This window comes from Felis catus, chromosome F1 (assembly GCF_018350175.1).
Source record: "Felis catus isolate Fca126 chromosome F1, F.catus_Fca126_mat1.0, whole genome shotgun sequence".
Lineage (NCBI taxonomy): Eukaryota > Metazoa > Chordata > Mammalia > Carnivora > Felidae > Felis > Felis catus.
Window position 1 is genome coordinate 68,728,061 of NC_058384.1, and position 18,580 is coordinate 68,746,640.

At 43.3% G+C, this 18,580-nt stretch overlaps 1 protein-coding gene across 20 annotated transcripts in view; it reads left to right on the forward strand.

The window, feature by feature from the left end:
• Positions 1-18,580, forward strand: part of NUP210L (nucleoporin 210 like) — an 85,067-nt gene that overhangs the window by 59,225 nt on the left and 7,262 nt on the right. For 15 of the 20 annotated variants that reach the window (XM_019822511.3, XM_019822513.3, XM_019822512.3 and 12 more), the window contains 8 exons: positions 8-160; positions 2,787-2,945; positions 4,504-4,595; positions 6,686-6,860; positions 7,690-7,865; positions 8,682-8,899; positions 10,700-10,836; positions 15,649-15,775. In XM_019822511.3, coding sequence (XP_019678070.3) covers positions 8-160; positions 2,787-2,945; positions 4,504-4,595; positions 6,686-6,860; positions 7,690-7,865; positions 8,682-8,899; positions 10,700-10,836; positions 15,649-15,775 — 1,237 coding nt within the window. The remainder of the gene's footprint in view (positions 1-7; positions 161-2,786; positions 2,946-4,503; positions 4,596-6,685; positions 6,861-7,689; positions 7,866-8,681; positions 8,900-10,699; positions 10,837-15,648; positions 15,776-18,580) is intronic. The other 5 variants (XM_019822514.3, XM_019822507.3, XM_019822509.3 and 2 more) reach the window with 2 other exon arrangements.

Here is an 18,580-nt window from a genome sequence, read left to right on the forward strand (position 1 = left end):
AGTACAGCACAGCCCCACTTCTTTTCAGATGCCAGTTTATGTTCTGGGAGTGACCAGTACCCAGACTCCTTTCTCCTTCAGCAATGCCAACCCCGGACTCACATTCCATTGGTCCATGAGCAAAAGAGATGTATTGGATCTGGTACCCAGGCATTCGGAGGTATGAATTTTTTAATAAAGTATTTTAATTAAGATATATATATTGTTTTAGACATAATGCTATTTATTGTATACCTAATAGACTATAGTATAGTGCAAACATAATTTTTATGTGCACTGGAAAACCAGAAAATTCTTTTTCTTACTTTATTGCAATATTTACTTTATTGTGGTGGTCTGGGACTGAACCTGCAGTGTGTCTGAGGTGAGCCTCTACTTGGTGATAAATAGCTTTGATGGGACGCCCAGGTGGCTCAGTCAGTGATGTGTCCAACGCTTGATTTCAGCTCAGGTCATGATCTCACGGCTTGTGGGTTCAAGCCCCACATCAGGCTCTGTGCTGAGCGTGAAGGCTGCTTGGGATTCTCTCTCTCTCCCCCCCCCCCCCCCGCCTCTCTCTCTGTGTATGTGTGTCTCAAAATAAATAAACTTGGGGCGCCTGGGTGGCGCAGTCAGTTAAGCGTCCGACTTCAGCCAGGTCACGATCTCGCAGTCTGTGAGTTCGAGCCCCACATCGGGCTCTGGGCTGATGGCTCGGAGCCTGGAGCCTGTTTCCGATTCTGTGTCTCCCTCTCTCTCTGCCCCTCCCCCGTTCATGCTCTGTCTCTCTCTGTCCCAAAAATAAATAAAAAACGTTGAAAAAAAATTTTTTTAAATAAATAAACTTAAAAAAAAGAAAATACATTTGATGTGTTAATGCACATAGCATTAAGCCTTAATCAGAAACCTGAGAAAGAAAAAAAAGAAAAAGGTGGATGCTACTTTACCCACTGTCACCTGAGCATCAGTTCGAGAGAGCCTGCCCGAGGTGATCTGGGCACAGAAGCAGCCACCCAGGTCCTTGGAAGGAAGAGCCTGTGGCCAGGTTACCCAGTAGGTCCTGACTCAGTACCCACAAGAATGAAGAATCAGAGGTAGACTTGGGAGAGAACAGAGGGGTTACAGGAGCTACGATTAACAAGGTATTTCTGGAGCCAGCTAAAAAGAAAAGAGAAGTCTAAAAAACAGCTACAAAATCTATTTGCAGCTCTCCTGAAAATATTCCTAGATCTGTAGTCTAGGGAACCTCCTGTCTGTCATGGAGTCCCCTGAGCCTAGTTATACTTGGAATGAGGAGAGAGGAAACTGTATGCAGTTGGGCAGAGTCCTGAACAGGGATTCGACTCTTCTTCTTGACTAGCAAATAGGGGTTGTGTGAGAACGGGGTGGCCTGGGCCTCTGCATCTGTCCTACATCTCCCTTCCTCCAACTTTATCTAAAGGACCACTCAGGGACGCCTGGTGGCTCAGTCGGTTAAGTGTCTGACTTGACCTCAGCTCATGTCATGATCTCACGGTTCATGGGTTCGAGCCCCACATTGGGCTCTGCACTGGTGGCATAGAGCCTGCTTGGGAGTCTCTCTCCCTCTCCACCCCTCCCCTGCTCTCTCTCCCTCAAAATAAATAAATAAAAACTTTAAAAAGAAATTTTAAAAAAATTTTTTTAAAAATGAAGCACCACTCTCCTCCAAAAGAAGAAATGATTGAGAACCACACAGTCTCCCCTCCTTCCTTAGACCCTGCACAGGCGAACCAAGGGGTGAAATGGGAAGAGAAAGGTCTCCAGCGCCCCTCATGTGGGAGGCGGCCTGCACTGTGGTGTGCCATGTAGATCATTATAAACCACTTTGCTTTAGCATAAGACTTCCTTCCAGACAACTGATTGAGATCTGCATATAAGAAAAGGGAATTTTTATATAGGGGAGGAGGGAAAGGTGATTTTGGAACTTGGGACTCTGTGTGAGTAAAGAGAGCTAGAAGAAAGGTCTTGAGGGCTCTGGACAACAAAAAGGCAGGAGAGAGAGGATTGGAAGCAAGTGCCCAAAAGGTAGGCAGGTGTCCACTTCAACACCTTCCTTAGTGTCGGCCCTGCCTTCCCGACGGCCTTGTCCAGTCTGGGCCAGAATGGTGAGTGAAGCCGTGGGAGACAGTCAGCTAGTGTGAGCACTGCCCTAAAGCCCGAACTTTCCTTCTCATCCTCTTGCTTCCTTGCCACCACTCTGAGCTCCGGAGGGTATATTGCCTCATTTCTCCCAATTCAGGCCCTACTGTCTGAACCTATTTAGGAACTCTTCCTTCATTCCATTCCTCTGTCCATGGATGAACTTCAAGATAACATGAGCTTCTCACAGAGGCTTGCCAGAATTAGGTGAGTGCTATACACAGAGTTCACTTTAGGAGTTCCTGTGTTGTTGGGAATTTGAAAAGAAATAACACTGAGAATAATCGTTGGTACCCTAGTTCTTTTCTATAGACGTATCTAGCATCTATTTTCCTTATTGTTACAACACAGAGGGAAGTGTGCAGTGATAATTAATGAATATTTCTTTTCTTTTTAATTTTTAAATATTTATATTAGAGAGACAGACGGACGGACAGAACACACAAGCGGAGGAGGGGCAGAGAGAGAGGGAGACACAGAATCCAAAGCAGGCTCCAGACTCTGAGCTGTGGGCACAGGCCCTGATGCAGTGCCGGAACCCACGAACCAGCGAGATCATGACCTGAGCTGAACTCAGATGCTTAACCAACTGAACCACCCAGGTGCCCTAATTAATGACTATTTCTTAATCCATCTCTGTTTTCTAGGTTTTCCTACAGCTCCCAGTAGAGAATAACTTTGCAATGGTTGTCCACACAAAAGCAGCTGGTCGGACCAGTATCAAAGTCACTGTCCGCTGTATGAACAGTTCCTCTGGGCAGCTTGAGGGGGATTTGTTGGAACTGTCTGATGAAGTTCAGATACTGGTAAGCTCCCAAACCTAAATCTTATTTTTACATGTCAAGGAGAAGAAGGTTCTACTCTCTTATCATCCATGAGGAGCTTGGTCTGGATAGAGGTAGAGAAATTGCTAGAGGGAGCCCTAGAACAGGCTTATAGTTTCTAGATCTTTGTCATTCTTGCTAATTGTGTCTATATAAGTATTGCTGTTAGAACGTGTAGAACATTCAGGGAGGGGGACAATACATAAGAGACTCTTAAATACAGAGAACAAACTGAGGGTTGCTGGAGGAGCTGTGGGGTGGGGGGAGAATGGGCTAAATGGCTAAAGGGCATTAAGGAAGACACTTGTTGGGATGAGCCTGAGTGTTAAACATAGGGGATGAATCCTTCCTCTCTGCCCCCATTTCTCTCTCTCTCCATCTCTCTCTCAAAAGTAAATAATAGGACATTTAAAAAAATTAAAAAAAAAAAAAACCCATAGGGGATGAATCACTGGAATCTACTCCTGAAGTCATTATTGCACTTTATGCTAACTAATTTGGATGTAAATTAAAAATAAATAAAGAAATAGAAAGTGTAGAACATGCACTCTCCTCAACTCCCCACACAATGAACATGGGATATGAAACCATAATAACTAAAGAGGGATTCATTTCTGAACTGCTCTGCCTAACACGGATATTATGATATCATCCACTTAGCTATATTCACAGATTTAGAAGGAGATTTAAGCCTAACTTCCGGGAAGGTGTGGAAACACAGACAGTTGGTTTCTACAGGTGTTCTCAGGCTGAAAGCTAACTGGCCTGGTTGTTGTTAGAGTTCAAAAGAAAAATTGTCATTTATGGCGGGCGAATAAGTTTGTTTACCTCTCAATTTGGGCCTGATTTTTTTTTTCTTTTTCTATTTTTTTCCTTTATTTTGGCTTTGTTTCTCTGGTTCGGTGAGGGGCAGAGGAAAGAGCACTTTCCTAGGAGGTAGAAAACCTGAATAGTGTCCTTTGCTAATTTGTTATTATAGGTTTTATGTTCTCAAATCTGTATTCGGGTTACCGGAGCTAAAATTAGAAAATTCAGAATTATTTTAATACTTAATATCTAAGTGATACAGGGAATGTGGTCCATGTGAATATTGTAGGAAGCAGGACTAATACTAGATTTGTGCTGTAGAATACCGAGGTATGGGGCGCCTGGGTGGCTCAGTTGGTTAAGCGTCCGACTTCAGCTCAGGTCACGATCTCACGGTCCGCGAGTTCGAGCCCCACGTCAGGCTCTGGGCTGATGGCTCAGAGCCTGGATCCTGCTTCCCATTCTGTGTCTCCCTCTCTCTCTGCCCCTCCCCCATTCATGCTCTGTCTCTCTCTGTCTCAAAAATAAATAACCGTTAAAAAAAAAATTAAAAAAAAAAAAAAAGAATACCGAGGTATGTTTGAAGTGTGGCTCATTTGGAAAGGAGCGTCGTGGATGGACCCTTAGACTGTGCTGAAGTGAGGTGGATGTGGGTTTGTAGTTGTCAGTTTGTGAGCAGAGGTCACCATTTGTCTTCTCCGGAAATGAGGAAGAACTCATTTTCTCATTATAGGTGTTTGAAAAACTCCAACTGTTCTTTCCAGAATGCCAGCCTGAGCGAATTCTGATGCCCATGAATTCCCAGCTCAGACTGCACACCAACAGGTGAGGAGAATGGAGAAGGGCAGGCCAGGTTGTTAACCTTACCCTCGGGAAAACATTGAACATGGAAAAAACTGTTGCCTTCTAGGTGATTTTTCTAACACAAATAATAATTTTTTTTCAGTTGAAGGGAAATTCATGTAACATCAAATTAACCATTTTAGAGCGGACAGTTTGGTGGCATTTAGTGTATCACAGTATTGTGTAGCCGACACCTCTCTCTAGTTCCAAAATATTTTCATCATCACCACAGGATCACCCATCAGCAGTCACTCCCTGTCTTCCCCCACCCTCTCAGCTTCTGGCAACCACTGTATGAATGTGGATTTCACTTACGTGGAATCATGCAGCATGTGTGTGACCTTTTGCATTGGCTTCTTTCAGTTAGCATGTTTTCGAGGCTCATTTCCATTATAGTATGTATCAGTATTTCGTTCTTTTTTATGACTAAGTAATGCTCCATGGTATGGATATAACATCTTTAGTTTATCCTTTAATCTGTTGTCAAACATTTGGGTTGTTTTCACCTTTTGGCTGTTGCAAATAGTGCTGTTATGAGCATCCACATACAACTATTTGTTTGAATACCTGTTTTCAGTCCTTTTAGCTGAATAATTTTTTAATGATAAATATGTGATGGGATTTGATTTTTAAAGACATGGGCAGACCTAAAGTGTAAGACAGGAAGCCATCAAAATTCTAGAGGAGGAAGCAGGCAAAAACCTCTTTGACCTCAGCTGCAGCAGCTTCTTACTCAACACGTCTCTAGAGGCAAGGGAAACAAAAGCAAAAAGTGAACTATTGGGACCTCATCAAAATAAAAAGCTTCTGCACGGCGAAGGAAATAGTCAGCAAAACTAAAAGGCAACTGATGGAATGGGAGAAGATATTTGCAAATGACATATCAGATAAAGGGTTAGTATCCAAAATCTATAAAGAACTTACCAAACTCAACACCCAAAAAACAAATAATCCAGTGAAGAAATGGGCAAAAGACATGAATGGACACTTTTCCAAAGAAGACGTCCAGATGACTAACAGAAACATGAAAAAATGCTCAACATCACTCATCATCAAATACAAATCAAAACCACAATGAGATACCACCTCACACCTGTCAGAATGGCTAACATTAACAACTCAGGCAACAACAGATGTTGGCGAGGATGGGGAGAAAGGGGATCGCTTTTGCACTGTTAGTGGGTATGCAAACTGGTACAGCCACTCTAGAAGACAGTATGGAGGGTCCTCAAAAAATTAAAAATAGAATTACCTTACGACCCAGCAATTGCACTACTAGGAATTTATCCAAGGGATATAGGTATACTCTTTCAAAGGGGCACGTGCACCCCAATGTTTATGGCATCACTATTGACAATAGCCAAAGTATGGAAAGAGCCAAAATGTCTATCGACAGATGAATGGATAAAGAAGATGTGGTACATATATACAATGGAGTAATACTTGGCAGTCAAAAAGAATGAAATCTTGCCATTTGCAACAACGTGGATAGAACTAGATTGTATAATGCTAAGTGAAGTTAGAGAAAGACTTCACTTACACGTGGAATTTAAGATACAAAACAGATGAACATAAGGGAAGCAAAAATAATATAAAAATAGGGAGGGGGCAAAATATAAGAGACTCTTAAATACAGAGAACAGAGGGTTGATGGGGGGGATCTGGGTGGGGCCATGGGCTAAATGAGTGATAGGCATTAAGGAGAGCACTCGTTGGGATGAGCATTGGGTGTTGTATGTGGGGAATAAATCACTGGATTCTACTCCTGAAATCATTATTATACTTACTATATGCTAACTAACTTGGATGTAAATTAAAATAAATTTTTTATAAATAATAAAACCTAAAAATAATAATAAAATAAAATAAAATAAAATAAAATAAAATAAAATAAAAGACACGGGCATAATCCAAAGGCAGACTTTTGTTTAAGGAACAAATAAGCACATAACATGGAGAATGGCAGGCATTTTCCTCAGAGTACAGCCTCTAACGGGGATCCTGGCAATCCCTACTCCTTTCTTTCTGGTCAGAGCCCCCAAGAGATGCTACTTGTTCCATTTGTTCCCTAGAGAAGGGGCCGCCTTTGTGAGTTCCCGTGTTCTCAGGTGCTTCCCTAATTCATCTGTCATCGAGGAGGATGGTGAAGGGCTTCTGAAAGCCGGTTCCATTGCAGGCACTGCCGTGTTGGAAGTCACTTCTGTAGAACCTTTTGGAGTCAACCAAACAACCATAACTGGAGTTCAGGTGAGTTCAAGGACTTACTCACAAAAATAGAAGTAATACCATGGCCTGAGAGGCAGATTTCCTGGTTTGAGAACTAGAAACTTCTCTGGAAGTCAGAACAAACTGGAAGATAAGACACTCTTGATGTGGGTACAAGCCATCAAATTAAAGTGGTCTTCAGAGGCCTTGCCACAAAAGGGATTAGCCTCAACTTGGCACACTTCTGAGCAGCTTTGGCAAAAGGATGTGGGAGAAGGGTAGAGCTACTGCTATCAAAATTAGGCTTTGATACTAGAATTTAAGATTTTAGTCTAACACACAAAAAAGTATTTTGTAAGCATCAAATACCTCCCATATTCCAGCCACTGTGTTCTCTCATGTGTGTTAATCTCTTCTGACTAGCACAGAAACGCTGTGAGATCAGCATCACTATCTGCACTGAGCTGATAGTAAATCTGAGACCTAGCATGGTTAAATGTGGCTCTGAAGGGTGGGGCGGGGGGTGCAAAGCTGGGCTTCTTCGCTGCTTCACACCTTATCTTGCACAGTGTGAAAACCCAAGCTACGGTATTCTTGATAAATGATCAGTTCTAGCAATCAGTATGGAGGAGCCCTCTGCACAAAACAGGTGAAGTGTCCTGCAGTCTTTTCCTCAGGAAGCTCCAGCTTCTCTCCACACTCCTGCAGCTTTGAGAACTAAGGAGCCATTTCCTGTACTGTCCCATTTCTTACTACTCTGATTTAAGTCCTCTCACGTCAGGAGCTGCTTCCCGTGAAAGCAGCACACCGTTTATTGCGGACTGTTAACTTCATCCGTCACTGCTCCTCTCCAATGGTCCTTCCCCTGCAGGTGGCACCAGTGACATACCTGCGGATGAGCAGCCGACCTGTGCTGTACACAGCCCGCGGGAGGACTCTGGCAGCCTTTCCTGTGGGTGTGTCGCTCGCCTTCACTGTCCAGTTTTATAACAGCATCGGAGAGAAATTCCACACACACAACACCCAGCTTCATCTGGCTCTGAACAGGTGTGGGGCCAAAGGAGTGGTGTGCATGCTGTGGTAGAAGTTGTGCAGATGGGCTAGGGTTATACGGTGTAACTCCAGTAAATTCCTGTCGTGCTCTCTACTCAGAATCTGATCTTTATTTTTTTCATTAGGATGGAAAACACCAGAATGGTGTTGGCTGGTTAATGAAGAATTTCAGGGTGTCTTGAATCTGTCAAGCCCTAATTCACACAAAGCTCCCATAGGGAGCTGGTTGGAGTATTATTACCAAAAGCTGTACTGGAGGGGCGCCTGGGTGACTCATTCAGTTGGGCGTCTGACTCTTGATTTTGGCTCAGGTCATGATCTCACCATTTCGGGGATCGTGCCCCACGTCAGTCTCTGTGCTAAGGAGCCTGCTTGGGAGCCTCTCTCCTCCCTCCTTACCCCTCCCCCACTTGCACGCACTCTCTCTCAAAATAAATAAGTAAACTTAAAAAAGGAAAAAAGCTGTACTGGAAAACAAATTCTTAATTTAAAAAAAGGGGCTTACTGGCTACTCTGTGTATGAAGGTAATAGACCTGACCCCTGGCCACCCCTTGCTTGCCCTCCACCATAGAACTCTTTCTCAGGATCCCTGCCTGGCTCAGTAAAGCACGTGACTCTTGATCTTAGGGTTGTGAGTTCGAGCCCCATGTGGGGTGTAGAGGCCGCTTAGATAAATAAAAAACTTAAAAAAGAATTCCTTCTGAACCTTTGAGCTGTTGAACAGAAAATGCTGTGAGCAGAGCTCTGCCACCAGAACTGTGTTCTAACTGTGATTTTCAGAGACGTCTGCCTTTCTCATTTCCTTTCAGAGATGATCTGCTCCTGATTGGGCCAGGGAGTGGGAACTACACTTACATGGCTCAGGCCGTGAGCACGGGGGTGACGCTTTTGGGAATCTGGGACCGGAGGCACCCAGGTGTGGCAGATTATGTCCCTGTTGCTGTGGAGCACGCCATCGAACCAGACACCCAGCACACCTTGGTTGGAGACGTCATCTGCTTCAGGACTCACCTCCTCAACCATGACGGTCCGGACACCTTCCCTTTCTTAACTGTACAGTCGACAGGATGAGAAAGCACTCATTCCTTAGACAATTTTTTCAAAATGATTTAAAATTTTTTCTTAACGTTTATTTATTTTTGAGACAGAGAGAGACAGAGCATGAACGGGGGAGGGTCAGAGAGACAGGGAGATGCAGAATCTGAAACAAGCTCCAGGCTCTGAGCTGTCAGCACAGAGCCCAACGCAGGGCTCGAACTCACGGACCACGAGATCATGACCTGAGCCAAGGGCGGATGCTTAACCGACTGAGCCACCCAGGCACCCCTCAAAACGATTTTAAATCTGAGGACCTAAGGGCGCCTGGCTGGCTCAGTTGGTAGAGCATACAGCTCTTGACCTTGGGGTTATAAATTCGAGCCCCACGTTGGGTGTCGAGATTACTTAAAAAAATAAAATCTTTAAAAATCTGAGGGCCTCTCTGAGAAATAAGAAATTGTGTACATGTTAACTGATCTGTTTACTGCCCATTTCTCAGAGGCCAGCCAATTAGAAATCAACCAGGAATATTGATCATGCACCTCCTGAACACATAACTTGCTATATTACCATGTAGACGTTACAGTTACCTTGCCTTCTCCCCCATTCCCAGCTTCTGAAGGAGGATAATTGATAAATTGAAGAGCAGTAAAGGATGAAATAAAAGGAAGGAAAGGGCAATAAGGCTTTAGTTCCAAGAACTGACTGAGCACACAGCTTTGTGAGGGACATTTGAAGGCCTAACTCTTAAATATATCATCACTCTAATAAGGTTTGGCCTTGTACTGGGCTGAACTATACCGGTCATCAGCAAAGCGTTTCTGTCCTCAGAAGTACTGTTGAGTTCAGGAAGATCAGTCTTTGGTTAGGAAGTGAGTATTGATTCTCTGGGTTTACAGAAAGCACACTGCAAAGTGGTGGACCCTGCCTGTGTACATTGAAATCATCCATCCAAGTTGGACCGGCAGGGATGGTATGGGTTTGGCTTTGTAAACTCTTCTGGGAACTGTGGATACATGTGCTTGAGTACTGTGATGTGATGTGGGGCCAGACTCTGTATATTTAGGGCTTGATGCAGGGGGCGGCCGTTCAGCCCAGGTCAGGCCCCCCAGTCCCATAATGACTGATTTGCAAGGAATCACTACTAACACCTAATCCAGGGCCAGTGAGCTAACCCTGCTTTAGGATTGAAAGTTACAAATCATCAAGAGATGATTGTTCATCTCTTGTCAGTGAAACAACACTTTCACTTTACCTCTTTGCTGGGTTTTGTCAGGATTGTCCCTCTGTCTTCCATTCTGGAATTATTTGGGCATCCTGAATCTATACTGCCTATGGATGACCAAATGCCGGGATCTGTGATCTAACACAAACTCAAGGTTGTGTTCCTCTGCCACCTTGAGACTTAAGCCAAAGCAACAAAACTTCTCTCCTGCAGTCTTGCAGTCTTCTGCTGGTGTCTGTCCGCCAGTAACTGAAAGAGAATTACCCCTGTGTGTATAAAGAGTTTTTCTTTTTCCTAAGGAGAACAGTTAAGGTCTCCAACTAAGTAGCTCCTTCTATGATTCTGAAGGTCAGTAGTTCTTGTTTTATTTTGTGGGTTTGATGGTACATGAAGGGGAGCCTGACATTCAGAAAATAAAGTTCTCTTCAAAGCTGGATGTTCCTCCTAGGAAGAGATATCTGTGTGCTTGAATGGTCTACTGACTGGGAATCTGAATACTCTTAGAGTGACCACCAAGTTACATCCGAGTTTGCGGCCATGTGCTTTCTCTTGTTTTTTTCCTAGGTGAACCTGGGATATGGATGATTTCTGCTGACAACATTCTGCAGACAGACACTGGCACTGGAGTGGGAGTGGCCAGGAGGCCAGGAGTAGCAACAGTCTTTCATGACATCCCAGGAGTGGTGAAAACATATCGCGAGGTAACCCTAACAAGGCCAGGATGACTATTTCCATATTTAGGAATATGCATATAGAAAACACATCTGGTGGTGGGGGGATGCGGGGCAGGCTCAGTCAAGAGAGCATGTGATTCTTGATCCTGAGGTTGTGAGTTTGAGCCCCATGTTGGGTGTAGAGATGACTTAAAAAAAATAAAATAAGGGGCGCCTGGATGGCTCAGTCGGTTGAGCGTCCGACTTCGGCTCAGGTCATGATCTCACAGCTTGTGAGTTCAAGCCCTGCATCGGGCTCTGTGCTGACAGTTCAGAGCCTGGAGCCTGCTTCGGATTCTGTGTCTCCCTCTCTCTCTGCCCCTAACCCACTCACATTCTGTCTCTGTCTCTCTCAAAAATAAATAAATATTTAAAAAAATTTTTTTGAATAAAATAAAATCTTTTAAATAAAAAAGCATCCTGGGAAAAGAAATACACTCACATGTCAAATATAAAGCCAGCTAGAAAATTTTATTGGAACACAAAGCTATTTGTGATTAGGATTCTTAACCAGGAAAAAAATAAATAAAAGGATTCTTAACCAGAAAAATGACTAGTGTGATCTTATACTTTAAAATATCACTGTAGGGTGCCTGGGGGCTCAGTCAGTTAAGCTTCCGAGTCTTGATTTTGGCTCAGGTCATGATCTCACCATTTGTGAGTTTCAGCTCCGCATGAGGCTCTGCACTGTCAGTGCAGATTCCCTCTCTTTGCCCCTCCCCTGCTCACACTCTCTTTCTCAAAATAAATAAACCTAAAAATAAAATATCAACTTTGCTATTGGTTGGTACTTGAACATAGGGGCAAGGGTTGAAGCTGAGAAGCTATTCTTGCAGCGGTCCAGGTGAGATATGATGGTGGACCAGGGACCAGGCTGTTAACAGGAAGGGTGAGAAGTTGATCAGATTCTAAGTGTACTTTATAGGTAGAGCCAGTAGGATTTCCTGACAGATTATATGTAATGAGTGCGAGAGAATCAAGAATGACTTCAGGTTTAAGAAAAAAAAAAAAAAATGATGGGGGGGGGGAGTAAATGGGGGAGGGGCATTAAGGAATCTCCTCCTGAAATCATTGTCACACTATATGCTAACTAACTTGGATGTAAATTTAAAAAATCAACTTTAAAAAATGACTTCAGGTTTTTGATTGAATAACTAAAAGGACAGAATTGCCATTACTTGAGATGCAGGTGAAACAGTTTTGGTGAGAAGAGTCTGTCTGAGGCATGTAAGGTGGAGGGTCTACTAGATGTCAAATGGATGTGTGACATAGCTGGATGTAAAGGCTGGGAGTCACTGCTGCAGAGAGGACAGAGCCCTGTGATCGCTGAGAGAAGTGAATGTAAATAAAGGGAGGGTCCAAGTGCTCTGGGAGCACTCCAATGAATTGAGAACTCTGAGAAAGGAAGAGTAATCAACAAGAGGGACTTAGTAAAAAAACAACTAGGGAAGTAGGAGAAAAACTCAGATATCGGTGTCCTGGAAGCCAAGTGAAGAAAGTACAGGTTTCCCCCAGTATCTGAAAGTACAGTGTTCTGTGAAACATTTTGTGGGGATTTTTGATAGTTTATTTATTTATTTAGAGAGACTGTGAGCGGGGAAAGGGGCAGAGAGAAGGAGGGAGATTGAATCCCAAGCAGGCTCCGGGCCGTCCATCTTGTGAATTATGAGATCATGACCTGTGTGGAAACTAAGAGTTGGAGGCTCAATGGACTGACCCACCCAGGCACCCCCATGTGAAACATTTTGTAAGCCAGAAATGGCATAAAGCAAAGAAGCAATTACCATTTATTTATATAGAAAAAAATGTTTGAGCATTCCCAGACCAAAAAAACAAAAACAAAAACAAAAAAACCCAATTCTCTTAGGCTTTTCTTTTTCTTTCTTTTTTAATGTTTATTTATTTTCAGAATTTTTAATTTATTTTTTAATTTACATCCAAATTAGCATATAGTGCAACAATGATTTCAGGAGTAGATTCCTTAAAGCCCCTTACCCATTTAACCCATCCCCCCTCCCACAACCCCTCCAGTAACCCTCTGTTCTCCATATTTAAGAGTCTCTTATGTTTTGTCCCCCCTCCCTGTTTTTATATTATTTTTGTTTCCCTTCCCTTATGTTCATCTGTTTTGTCTCTTAAAGTCCTCATATGAGTGAAGTCATATGATATTTGTCTTTCTCTGACTGACTAATTTCACTTAGCATAATACCCTCCAGTTCCATCAACGTAGGTGCAAATGGCAAGATTTCATTCTTTTTGGAATGTTTGTTTATTTTTGAGAGAGACAGACACTGCACAAGCATAGGAGGGGCAGAGAGAGAGGGAGACACAGAATCCAAAGCAGGTTCCAGGCTCTGAGCTGTCAGCACAGAGCCCGATGAGAGTTCCAACTCGCGGACCACGAGATCATGACCTGAGCCGAAGTCCGATGCTTAGCCAGCTGAGCTGCCCAGACGCCCCTCTCTTAGGCTTTCCTGATTGCTTAGCACACATCTTGGTGACGGATGCACAAAACACATTGAGATAAAGCAGAGACACTCAGTTCAAAGCTACAGGGCTGAATGCTGAGCTGCTAAGTGTGGCTCCCGGGGAGGGCTTGTCTGCGGTAGCTCCCAGGGAGGGGCTTGTCTGTGCTGCCGCCTCTGCACGGCTTGCTGCAAAACAAATGCTGAAGGCTGTTTTTGCCTTTTTTTGTAAAAGCAAAAAATCCTCTTCAGATTTCTTTCCTTAGGGGAACCAGGTGCTAACGTCTTTCATAAAAGCAATAGGGCTTAAAGCAAATTTTCTAAAAGTGGAGGGGTTCTCATATTTCCAGGCGGGAGGGAGTGTGTAACTCTTGGTGTACAGCTTTAAAAAAAAAAAAAAATGAAGTGACATTTAAACTGAATCTTGAGATCTGAATCATGGCACACACAAAAATAAATAAAAACAAACTGAGTCTTGACAATTAGGAATCTGTCTGGCAGATAAAAGAGAAGGCATTTGATTTATATTTTAATTTTAAAAAATTGTAATTTTTTTATTTTTTGAAGAGCATGCATTTTATTCTTTTAAAAAAAATTTTTTTTTATTTTAGAGAGAGGGAACACGAGCGGGGGAGAGAGGCAGAGGGAGAGAGAGAGAGAATCTCAAGCCTCCTCCCCACCCAGCCCAGTGTGGAGCCTGAGTTAGGGCTCTATCCCACAAGTCTGGGATCATGACCAGAGCCAAAATCAGAAGTCAGACAGTCAACCAACTGAACCACCCAGGCATTCAAGAAAAGGCATTTTAGACTACAGGCATAGATGTGCAAAGACAAAGATAGATGATGTTTGAAGACCAGTGAATAAATCAGGATGACTTTGGCAAAAGTTTATAAAGGTAGAGAGGGAAAATCAGATAACATCTAGAGAGAACTTGTATCATGGGCAGATAAGAGAGCTGGGACAGAGGCAGCATGAGAAGATAATTTGAGAAGGAGATTGAGAAACATCTCTGTATTAGGAAAGCAGAGAGAAAGGGGTCACAGAAGGCAAGGGAGGGACTGGTCTGTGCTGTCAGAGGCTACAAAGAAGTCAGAAGATCTCGATATCCTCGTTTGTGTACTTTGAATAATCCTCACGTAATTATTCACTAACAGACACTCATTGAGGCCTCTTCTGTGTCAGCCCTGTGTTGGGCTCTGGAACACAAAGATGAAAAAGACAAGACTTCCCTTACTGAGCATTTAATGTAACTAAGTTGGTTTCAAGGCCCTTGAACATTTGAAAAAACAAGAAACTATGGTGGTACTGAGGAGACTGTGTTAAAATATACATTTAAGATGATATAATGTCATAAATAATGACATATAATGACAAGATTATAAATCTTTAAGTTGAAGATTTTTGGGGGGAAGGGGTCATCTTTATCTTCTCTCATTGTAATCATTAAACATTTGCCTTAAATACAAAGCACAGTACAAGGATATACAAAGTTAAACTAGAATCTCAGTTGAAGAACTTAGATTCTAATAGGAGTGATTTTTAACAAAAATAAAAATACCTGCAGGATAAGACAGAACATTACGCATATATTGAAAGAAGTACAGGACTTTGAAGTTTCAGAAAAGGTTGAGATTATATGCAAGAGAGAACACTCTGAAGAAAGTTGCACTTGTCTTCAAAGGCATTTTATTATGTGTTTATTTTTAAGATTTTATTTTTAAGCATTCTGTATAGCCAATGTGGGGCTCAAACTCACAACCCCCCAATCAAGAGTCATGCACTTCATGGACTGAGCCAGCCAGGTGCCCCAATTTTTAAAATATTTTATTTTATTTTATTATTTATTTATTTATTTATTTATTTATTTATTTGGAGACAGAATGTGAGTGGGGGGGGGGGGTGCAGAAAGAGAGGAAGACACAGAATAGGAAGCAGGCTCTGGGCTCCTAGCTGTCAGCCTAGAGCCCGACGTGGGGCTTGAACTCACAAACTGTGAGATCATGACCTGAGCCAAAGTCAGACACTTAACTGACTGAGCCACCCAGGCGCCCCTAAAAATGTTATTTTTAAGCACAAAGGAATTTTAATAGGAAGTCCTACGGAGGGAAGATGTCAAACGGAATAATGAATAAAGATCTTTTAGAAAAAAAAAATGTTTTTTTCTTCTCAAAAGTGAACAGATGTTTTGGTTCTCAGATATGTAATGAAGTGGAAGGGCAGTTTGCACTTGTGTGAACCAGATGCTTTTTGGCTGGATGAGTTATGAAAAGTGGAGGGGGAGGAAACAAGATTTTCTAAGAACTTAAGTACAGATTTTCCTTTGGTTTGCCGACAGGTGGTGGTCAATGCATCATCAAGATTGACGCTCAGTTATGACCTCAAGACCTACCTCACCAACAGCCCCAGTTCAGCGGTGTTTAAGCTTTTCATCACCACTGGCAGAAATGGTGCTAATCTCAAAGGTCAGGAGTCTCTTTATAGGTCTGGGTGATTGTTTCCATCTTTCCCATCCTCCTTCAATTCATTTACCCCTTTGACGAGTAATCCAGATTTCCTTCTATTTGAAAATTGACTCCACCTCAACAAATAAATCGTTGATACCTATGACTGGGTATCAAAAAATGACTGGATATCAGGTTTTGAAATAGGCACAGCCTCGTCTCTGTTTTCTTTGTAGTTATAATCGTGCCTGAGAATAGGAGGTGGCCTAAACCAGGGATTTCCAAACATGGCTGATTTTCAAGGTTACTCAAGGAAATTTTTCAAAAATACAGTCTTAGGCTCCATCTCGAAATTTAAGAAGTTTGGGATAAGACCTAGGACACAATTTTTTTCAATTTGTTACAGTTTGCTGTCAAAAAAAGGTGGGGCGGGGGGAGGGGGCACCTGGCTGGCTCAGTCAGTAGACCATGCAGCTCTTGATCTCGGGGTCCTGAGTCCGTGCCCCACCTTGGACGTAGAGATTACTTAAAAAAAAATAGGGGTGCCTGGGTGGCTCACTTGCTTTAGCATCTGATTCTTGATTTCAGCTCATATCATGATCTTGTCATTTGTGAGTTCGAGCCCTGCATTGAGCTCCACACTGACTGCAGAGCCTGCTTGGGATTCTCTCTCTCTCCTTACCTCTGTGCACCTCCTGCACTCTCTCTCTCAAAATAAATAAATAAACTTAAAGTAATAATAACAAAAATTAAAAATTTTTTAAACAGGGTGGGGAGGAAAGAAAACTAAAATACAAGAAACTCCTAGTAGATTCTAGGTGCTGTGTTAGCAACTTTTATATATTTTTATCTCATTTAACAATCTTATGTAGTATTCATCATTTTTTAAAAGTTTATTTGTTTTGAGAGAGAGAGAATGCGCATACATAAACGGGTGGGGGGGGGGGCGGGGAGTGGCAGAGAGAAGGGGGAGAGAGAGAAAATCCCAAGCAGGCTCCACATTGTCAGCACTGAGCCGGATGTGGAGCTCAGTCTCACAAACAAGTCATGAGATCATGACTTGAGCCAAAATCAAGAGTCAGACACTTAACCGACTGAGCCACCCAGGCGTCCCAATTATCATCATTTAAAAAAAAAATTTTAACATTTATTCATTTTTGAGAGTGGGAGAGAGCATAAGTAGGGTAGGGGCAGAGAGAGAGGGAGACACAGAATCCAAGGCAGGCTCCAGGTTCCGAGCTGTCAGCACAGGGCCTAACGCGGGGCTTGAACTCACGGACTGCGAGATCATGACCTGAGCTGAAGTTGGATGCCCAACCAACTGGGCCACCCAGGTGCCCCTATCATCATTTTAAAGATGAGACATACTGGGGTGCCTGGGTGTCTCAGTCAGTTGAGCGTCTGACTTCGGCTCAGGTCATGATCTCGCAGTCCTGGAGTTCAAGCACCTCATCGGGCTCTGTGCTGACAGCTCAGCCCTGGAGCCTGCTTCGGATTCTGTGTCTCCCTTTCTCTGCCCTTCCCTGCTCACACTCTGTCTCTCTCAAAAAACAAACGTTAAAAAAAAAAAAAAAAAAAAAAAGAAATACTGAGTCTTAAGAGCAAGTTACGTATATAAGGTAACAAGTCAACAAGTCGGTGGCAGAAGTGTAGATCTGCTCCACTCAAAGTCCACGTAAATCCTTTCACTCTTTTTTTTGGGGGGGGGGGGTGGCGGTAAGAGAACACTCAAAACCAAGGAGAGATGTCCAAAACATACTTACTGTCTATAAAACTTTATTAAAAATTTTTTTTAATATTTATTTTTGAGAGAGCACAAGTGAGGAAGGGACAGAGAGAGAAGGAGACCTAGAATTGGAAGCAGGCTCTAGGCTCTGAGTTGTCAGCACAGAGCCCAGTACGGGGCACAAACCGTGCGATTATGACCTGAGCCGAAGTCCAGAGCCAGTTGCGTATTGCTTAACCTACAGAGCCACCCACCAGCCGCCCCTTGCTAAGTTTTGTTTTGTTTTGCTTTTATTTATTTAATCTCTACACCCAAAATGGGGCTGTGACAATCCTGAGATTAAGAGTCACACACAGGGGCGCCTGGGTGGCGCAGTCGGTTAAGCGTCCGACTTCAGCCAGGTCACGATCTCGTGGTCCGTGGGTTCGAGCCCCGCGTCGGGCTCTGGGCTGAGGGCTCAGAGCCTGGAGCCTGTTTCCGATTCTGTGTCTCCCTCTCTCTCTGCCCCTCCCCCGTTCATGCTCTGTCTCTCTCTGTCCCAAAAATAAATAAACGTTGAAAAAAAAATAAAAAAAAAATAAAAAAGAGTCACACACTCCTCTGAGCCAGCCAGATGCTCACCCCTTAAAAAAATTTTTTTAATGTTTCTTTTTGAGAGAGAGAAAGAGAGCATGAGCAGGGGAGTGGCAGACACACACACACACACACACACACACACACACACACACACACACAGAATCTGAAGCAGGCTCCAGGCTCCGAGCAGTCAGCACAGAGCCTGATGCAGGACTCGAAGTTGTGAACTGTGAGATCATGACCTGAGCCAAAGTCAGACGCTCAATTGACTGAGCGACCCAGGCGTCCAGTTTTTTTCAATTTTTTTTTAATGTTTATTTTTGAGAGAACACGTGAGAGCAAGGGAGGGACAGAGAGAGGGGGACAGAGGATATGAAGTGGGCTCTGTGCTGACAACAGAGCCTTCGAACTTGTAAGCTTCGAACTTACAAACTGTGAGATCATGACCTGAGCCGAAGTCAGATGCTTAACCAATTGAGCCACCCAGGCGCACCGCCCCCCCCCCCCCCAATCCCTTTTTAAAA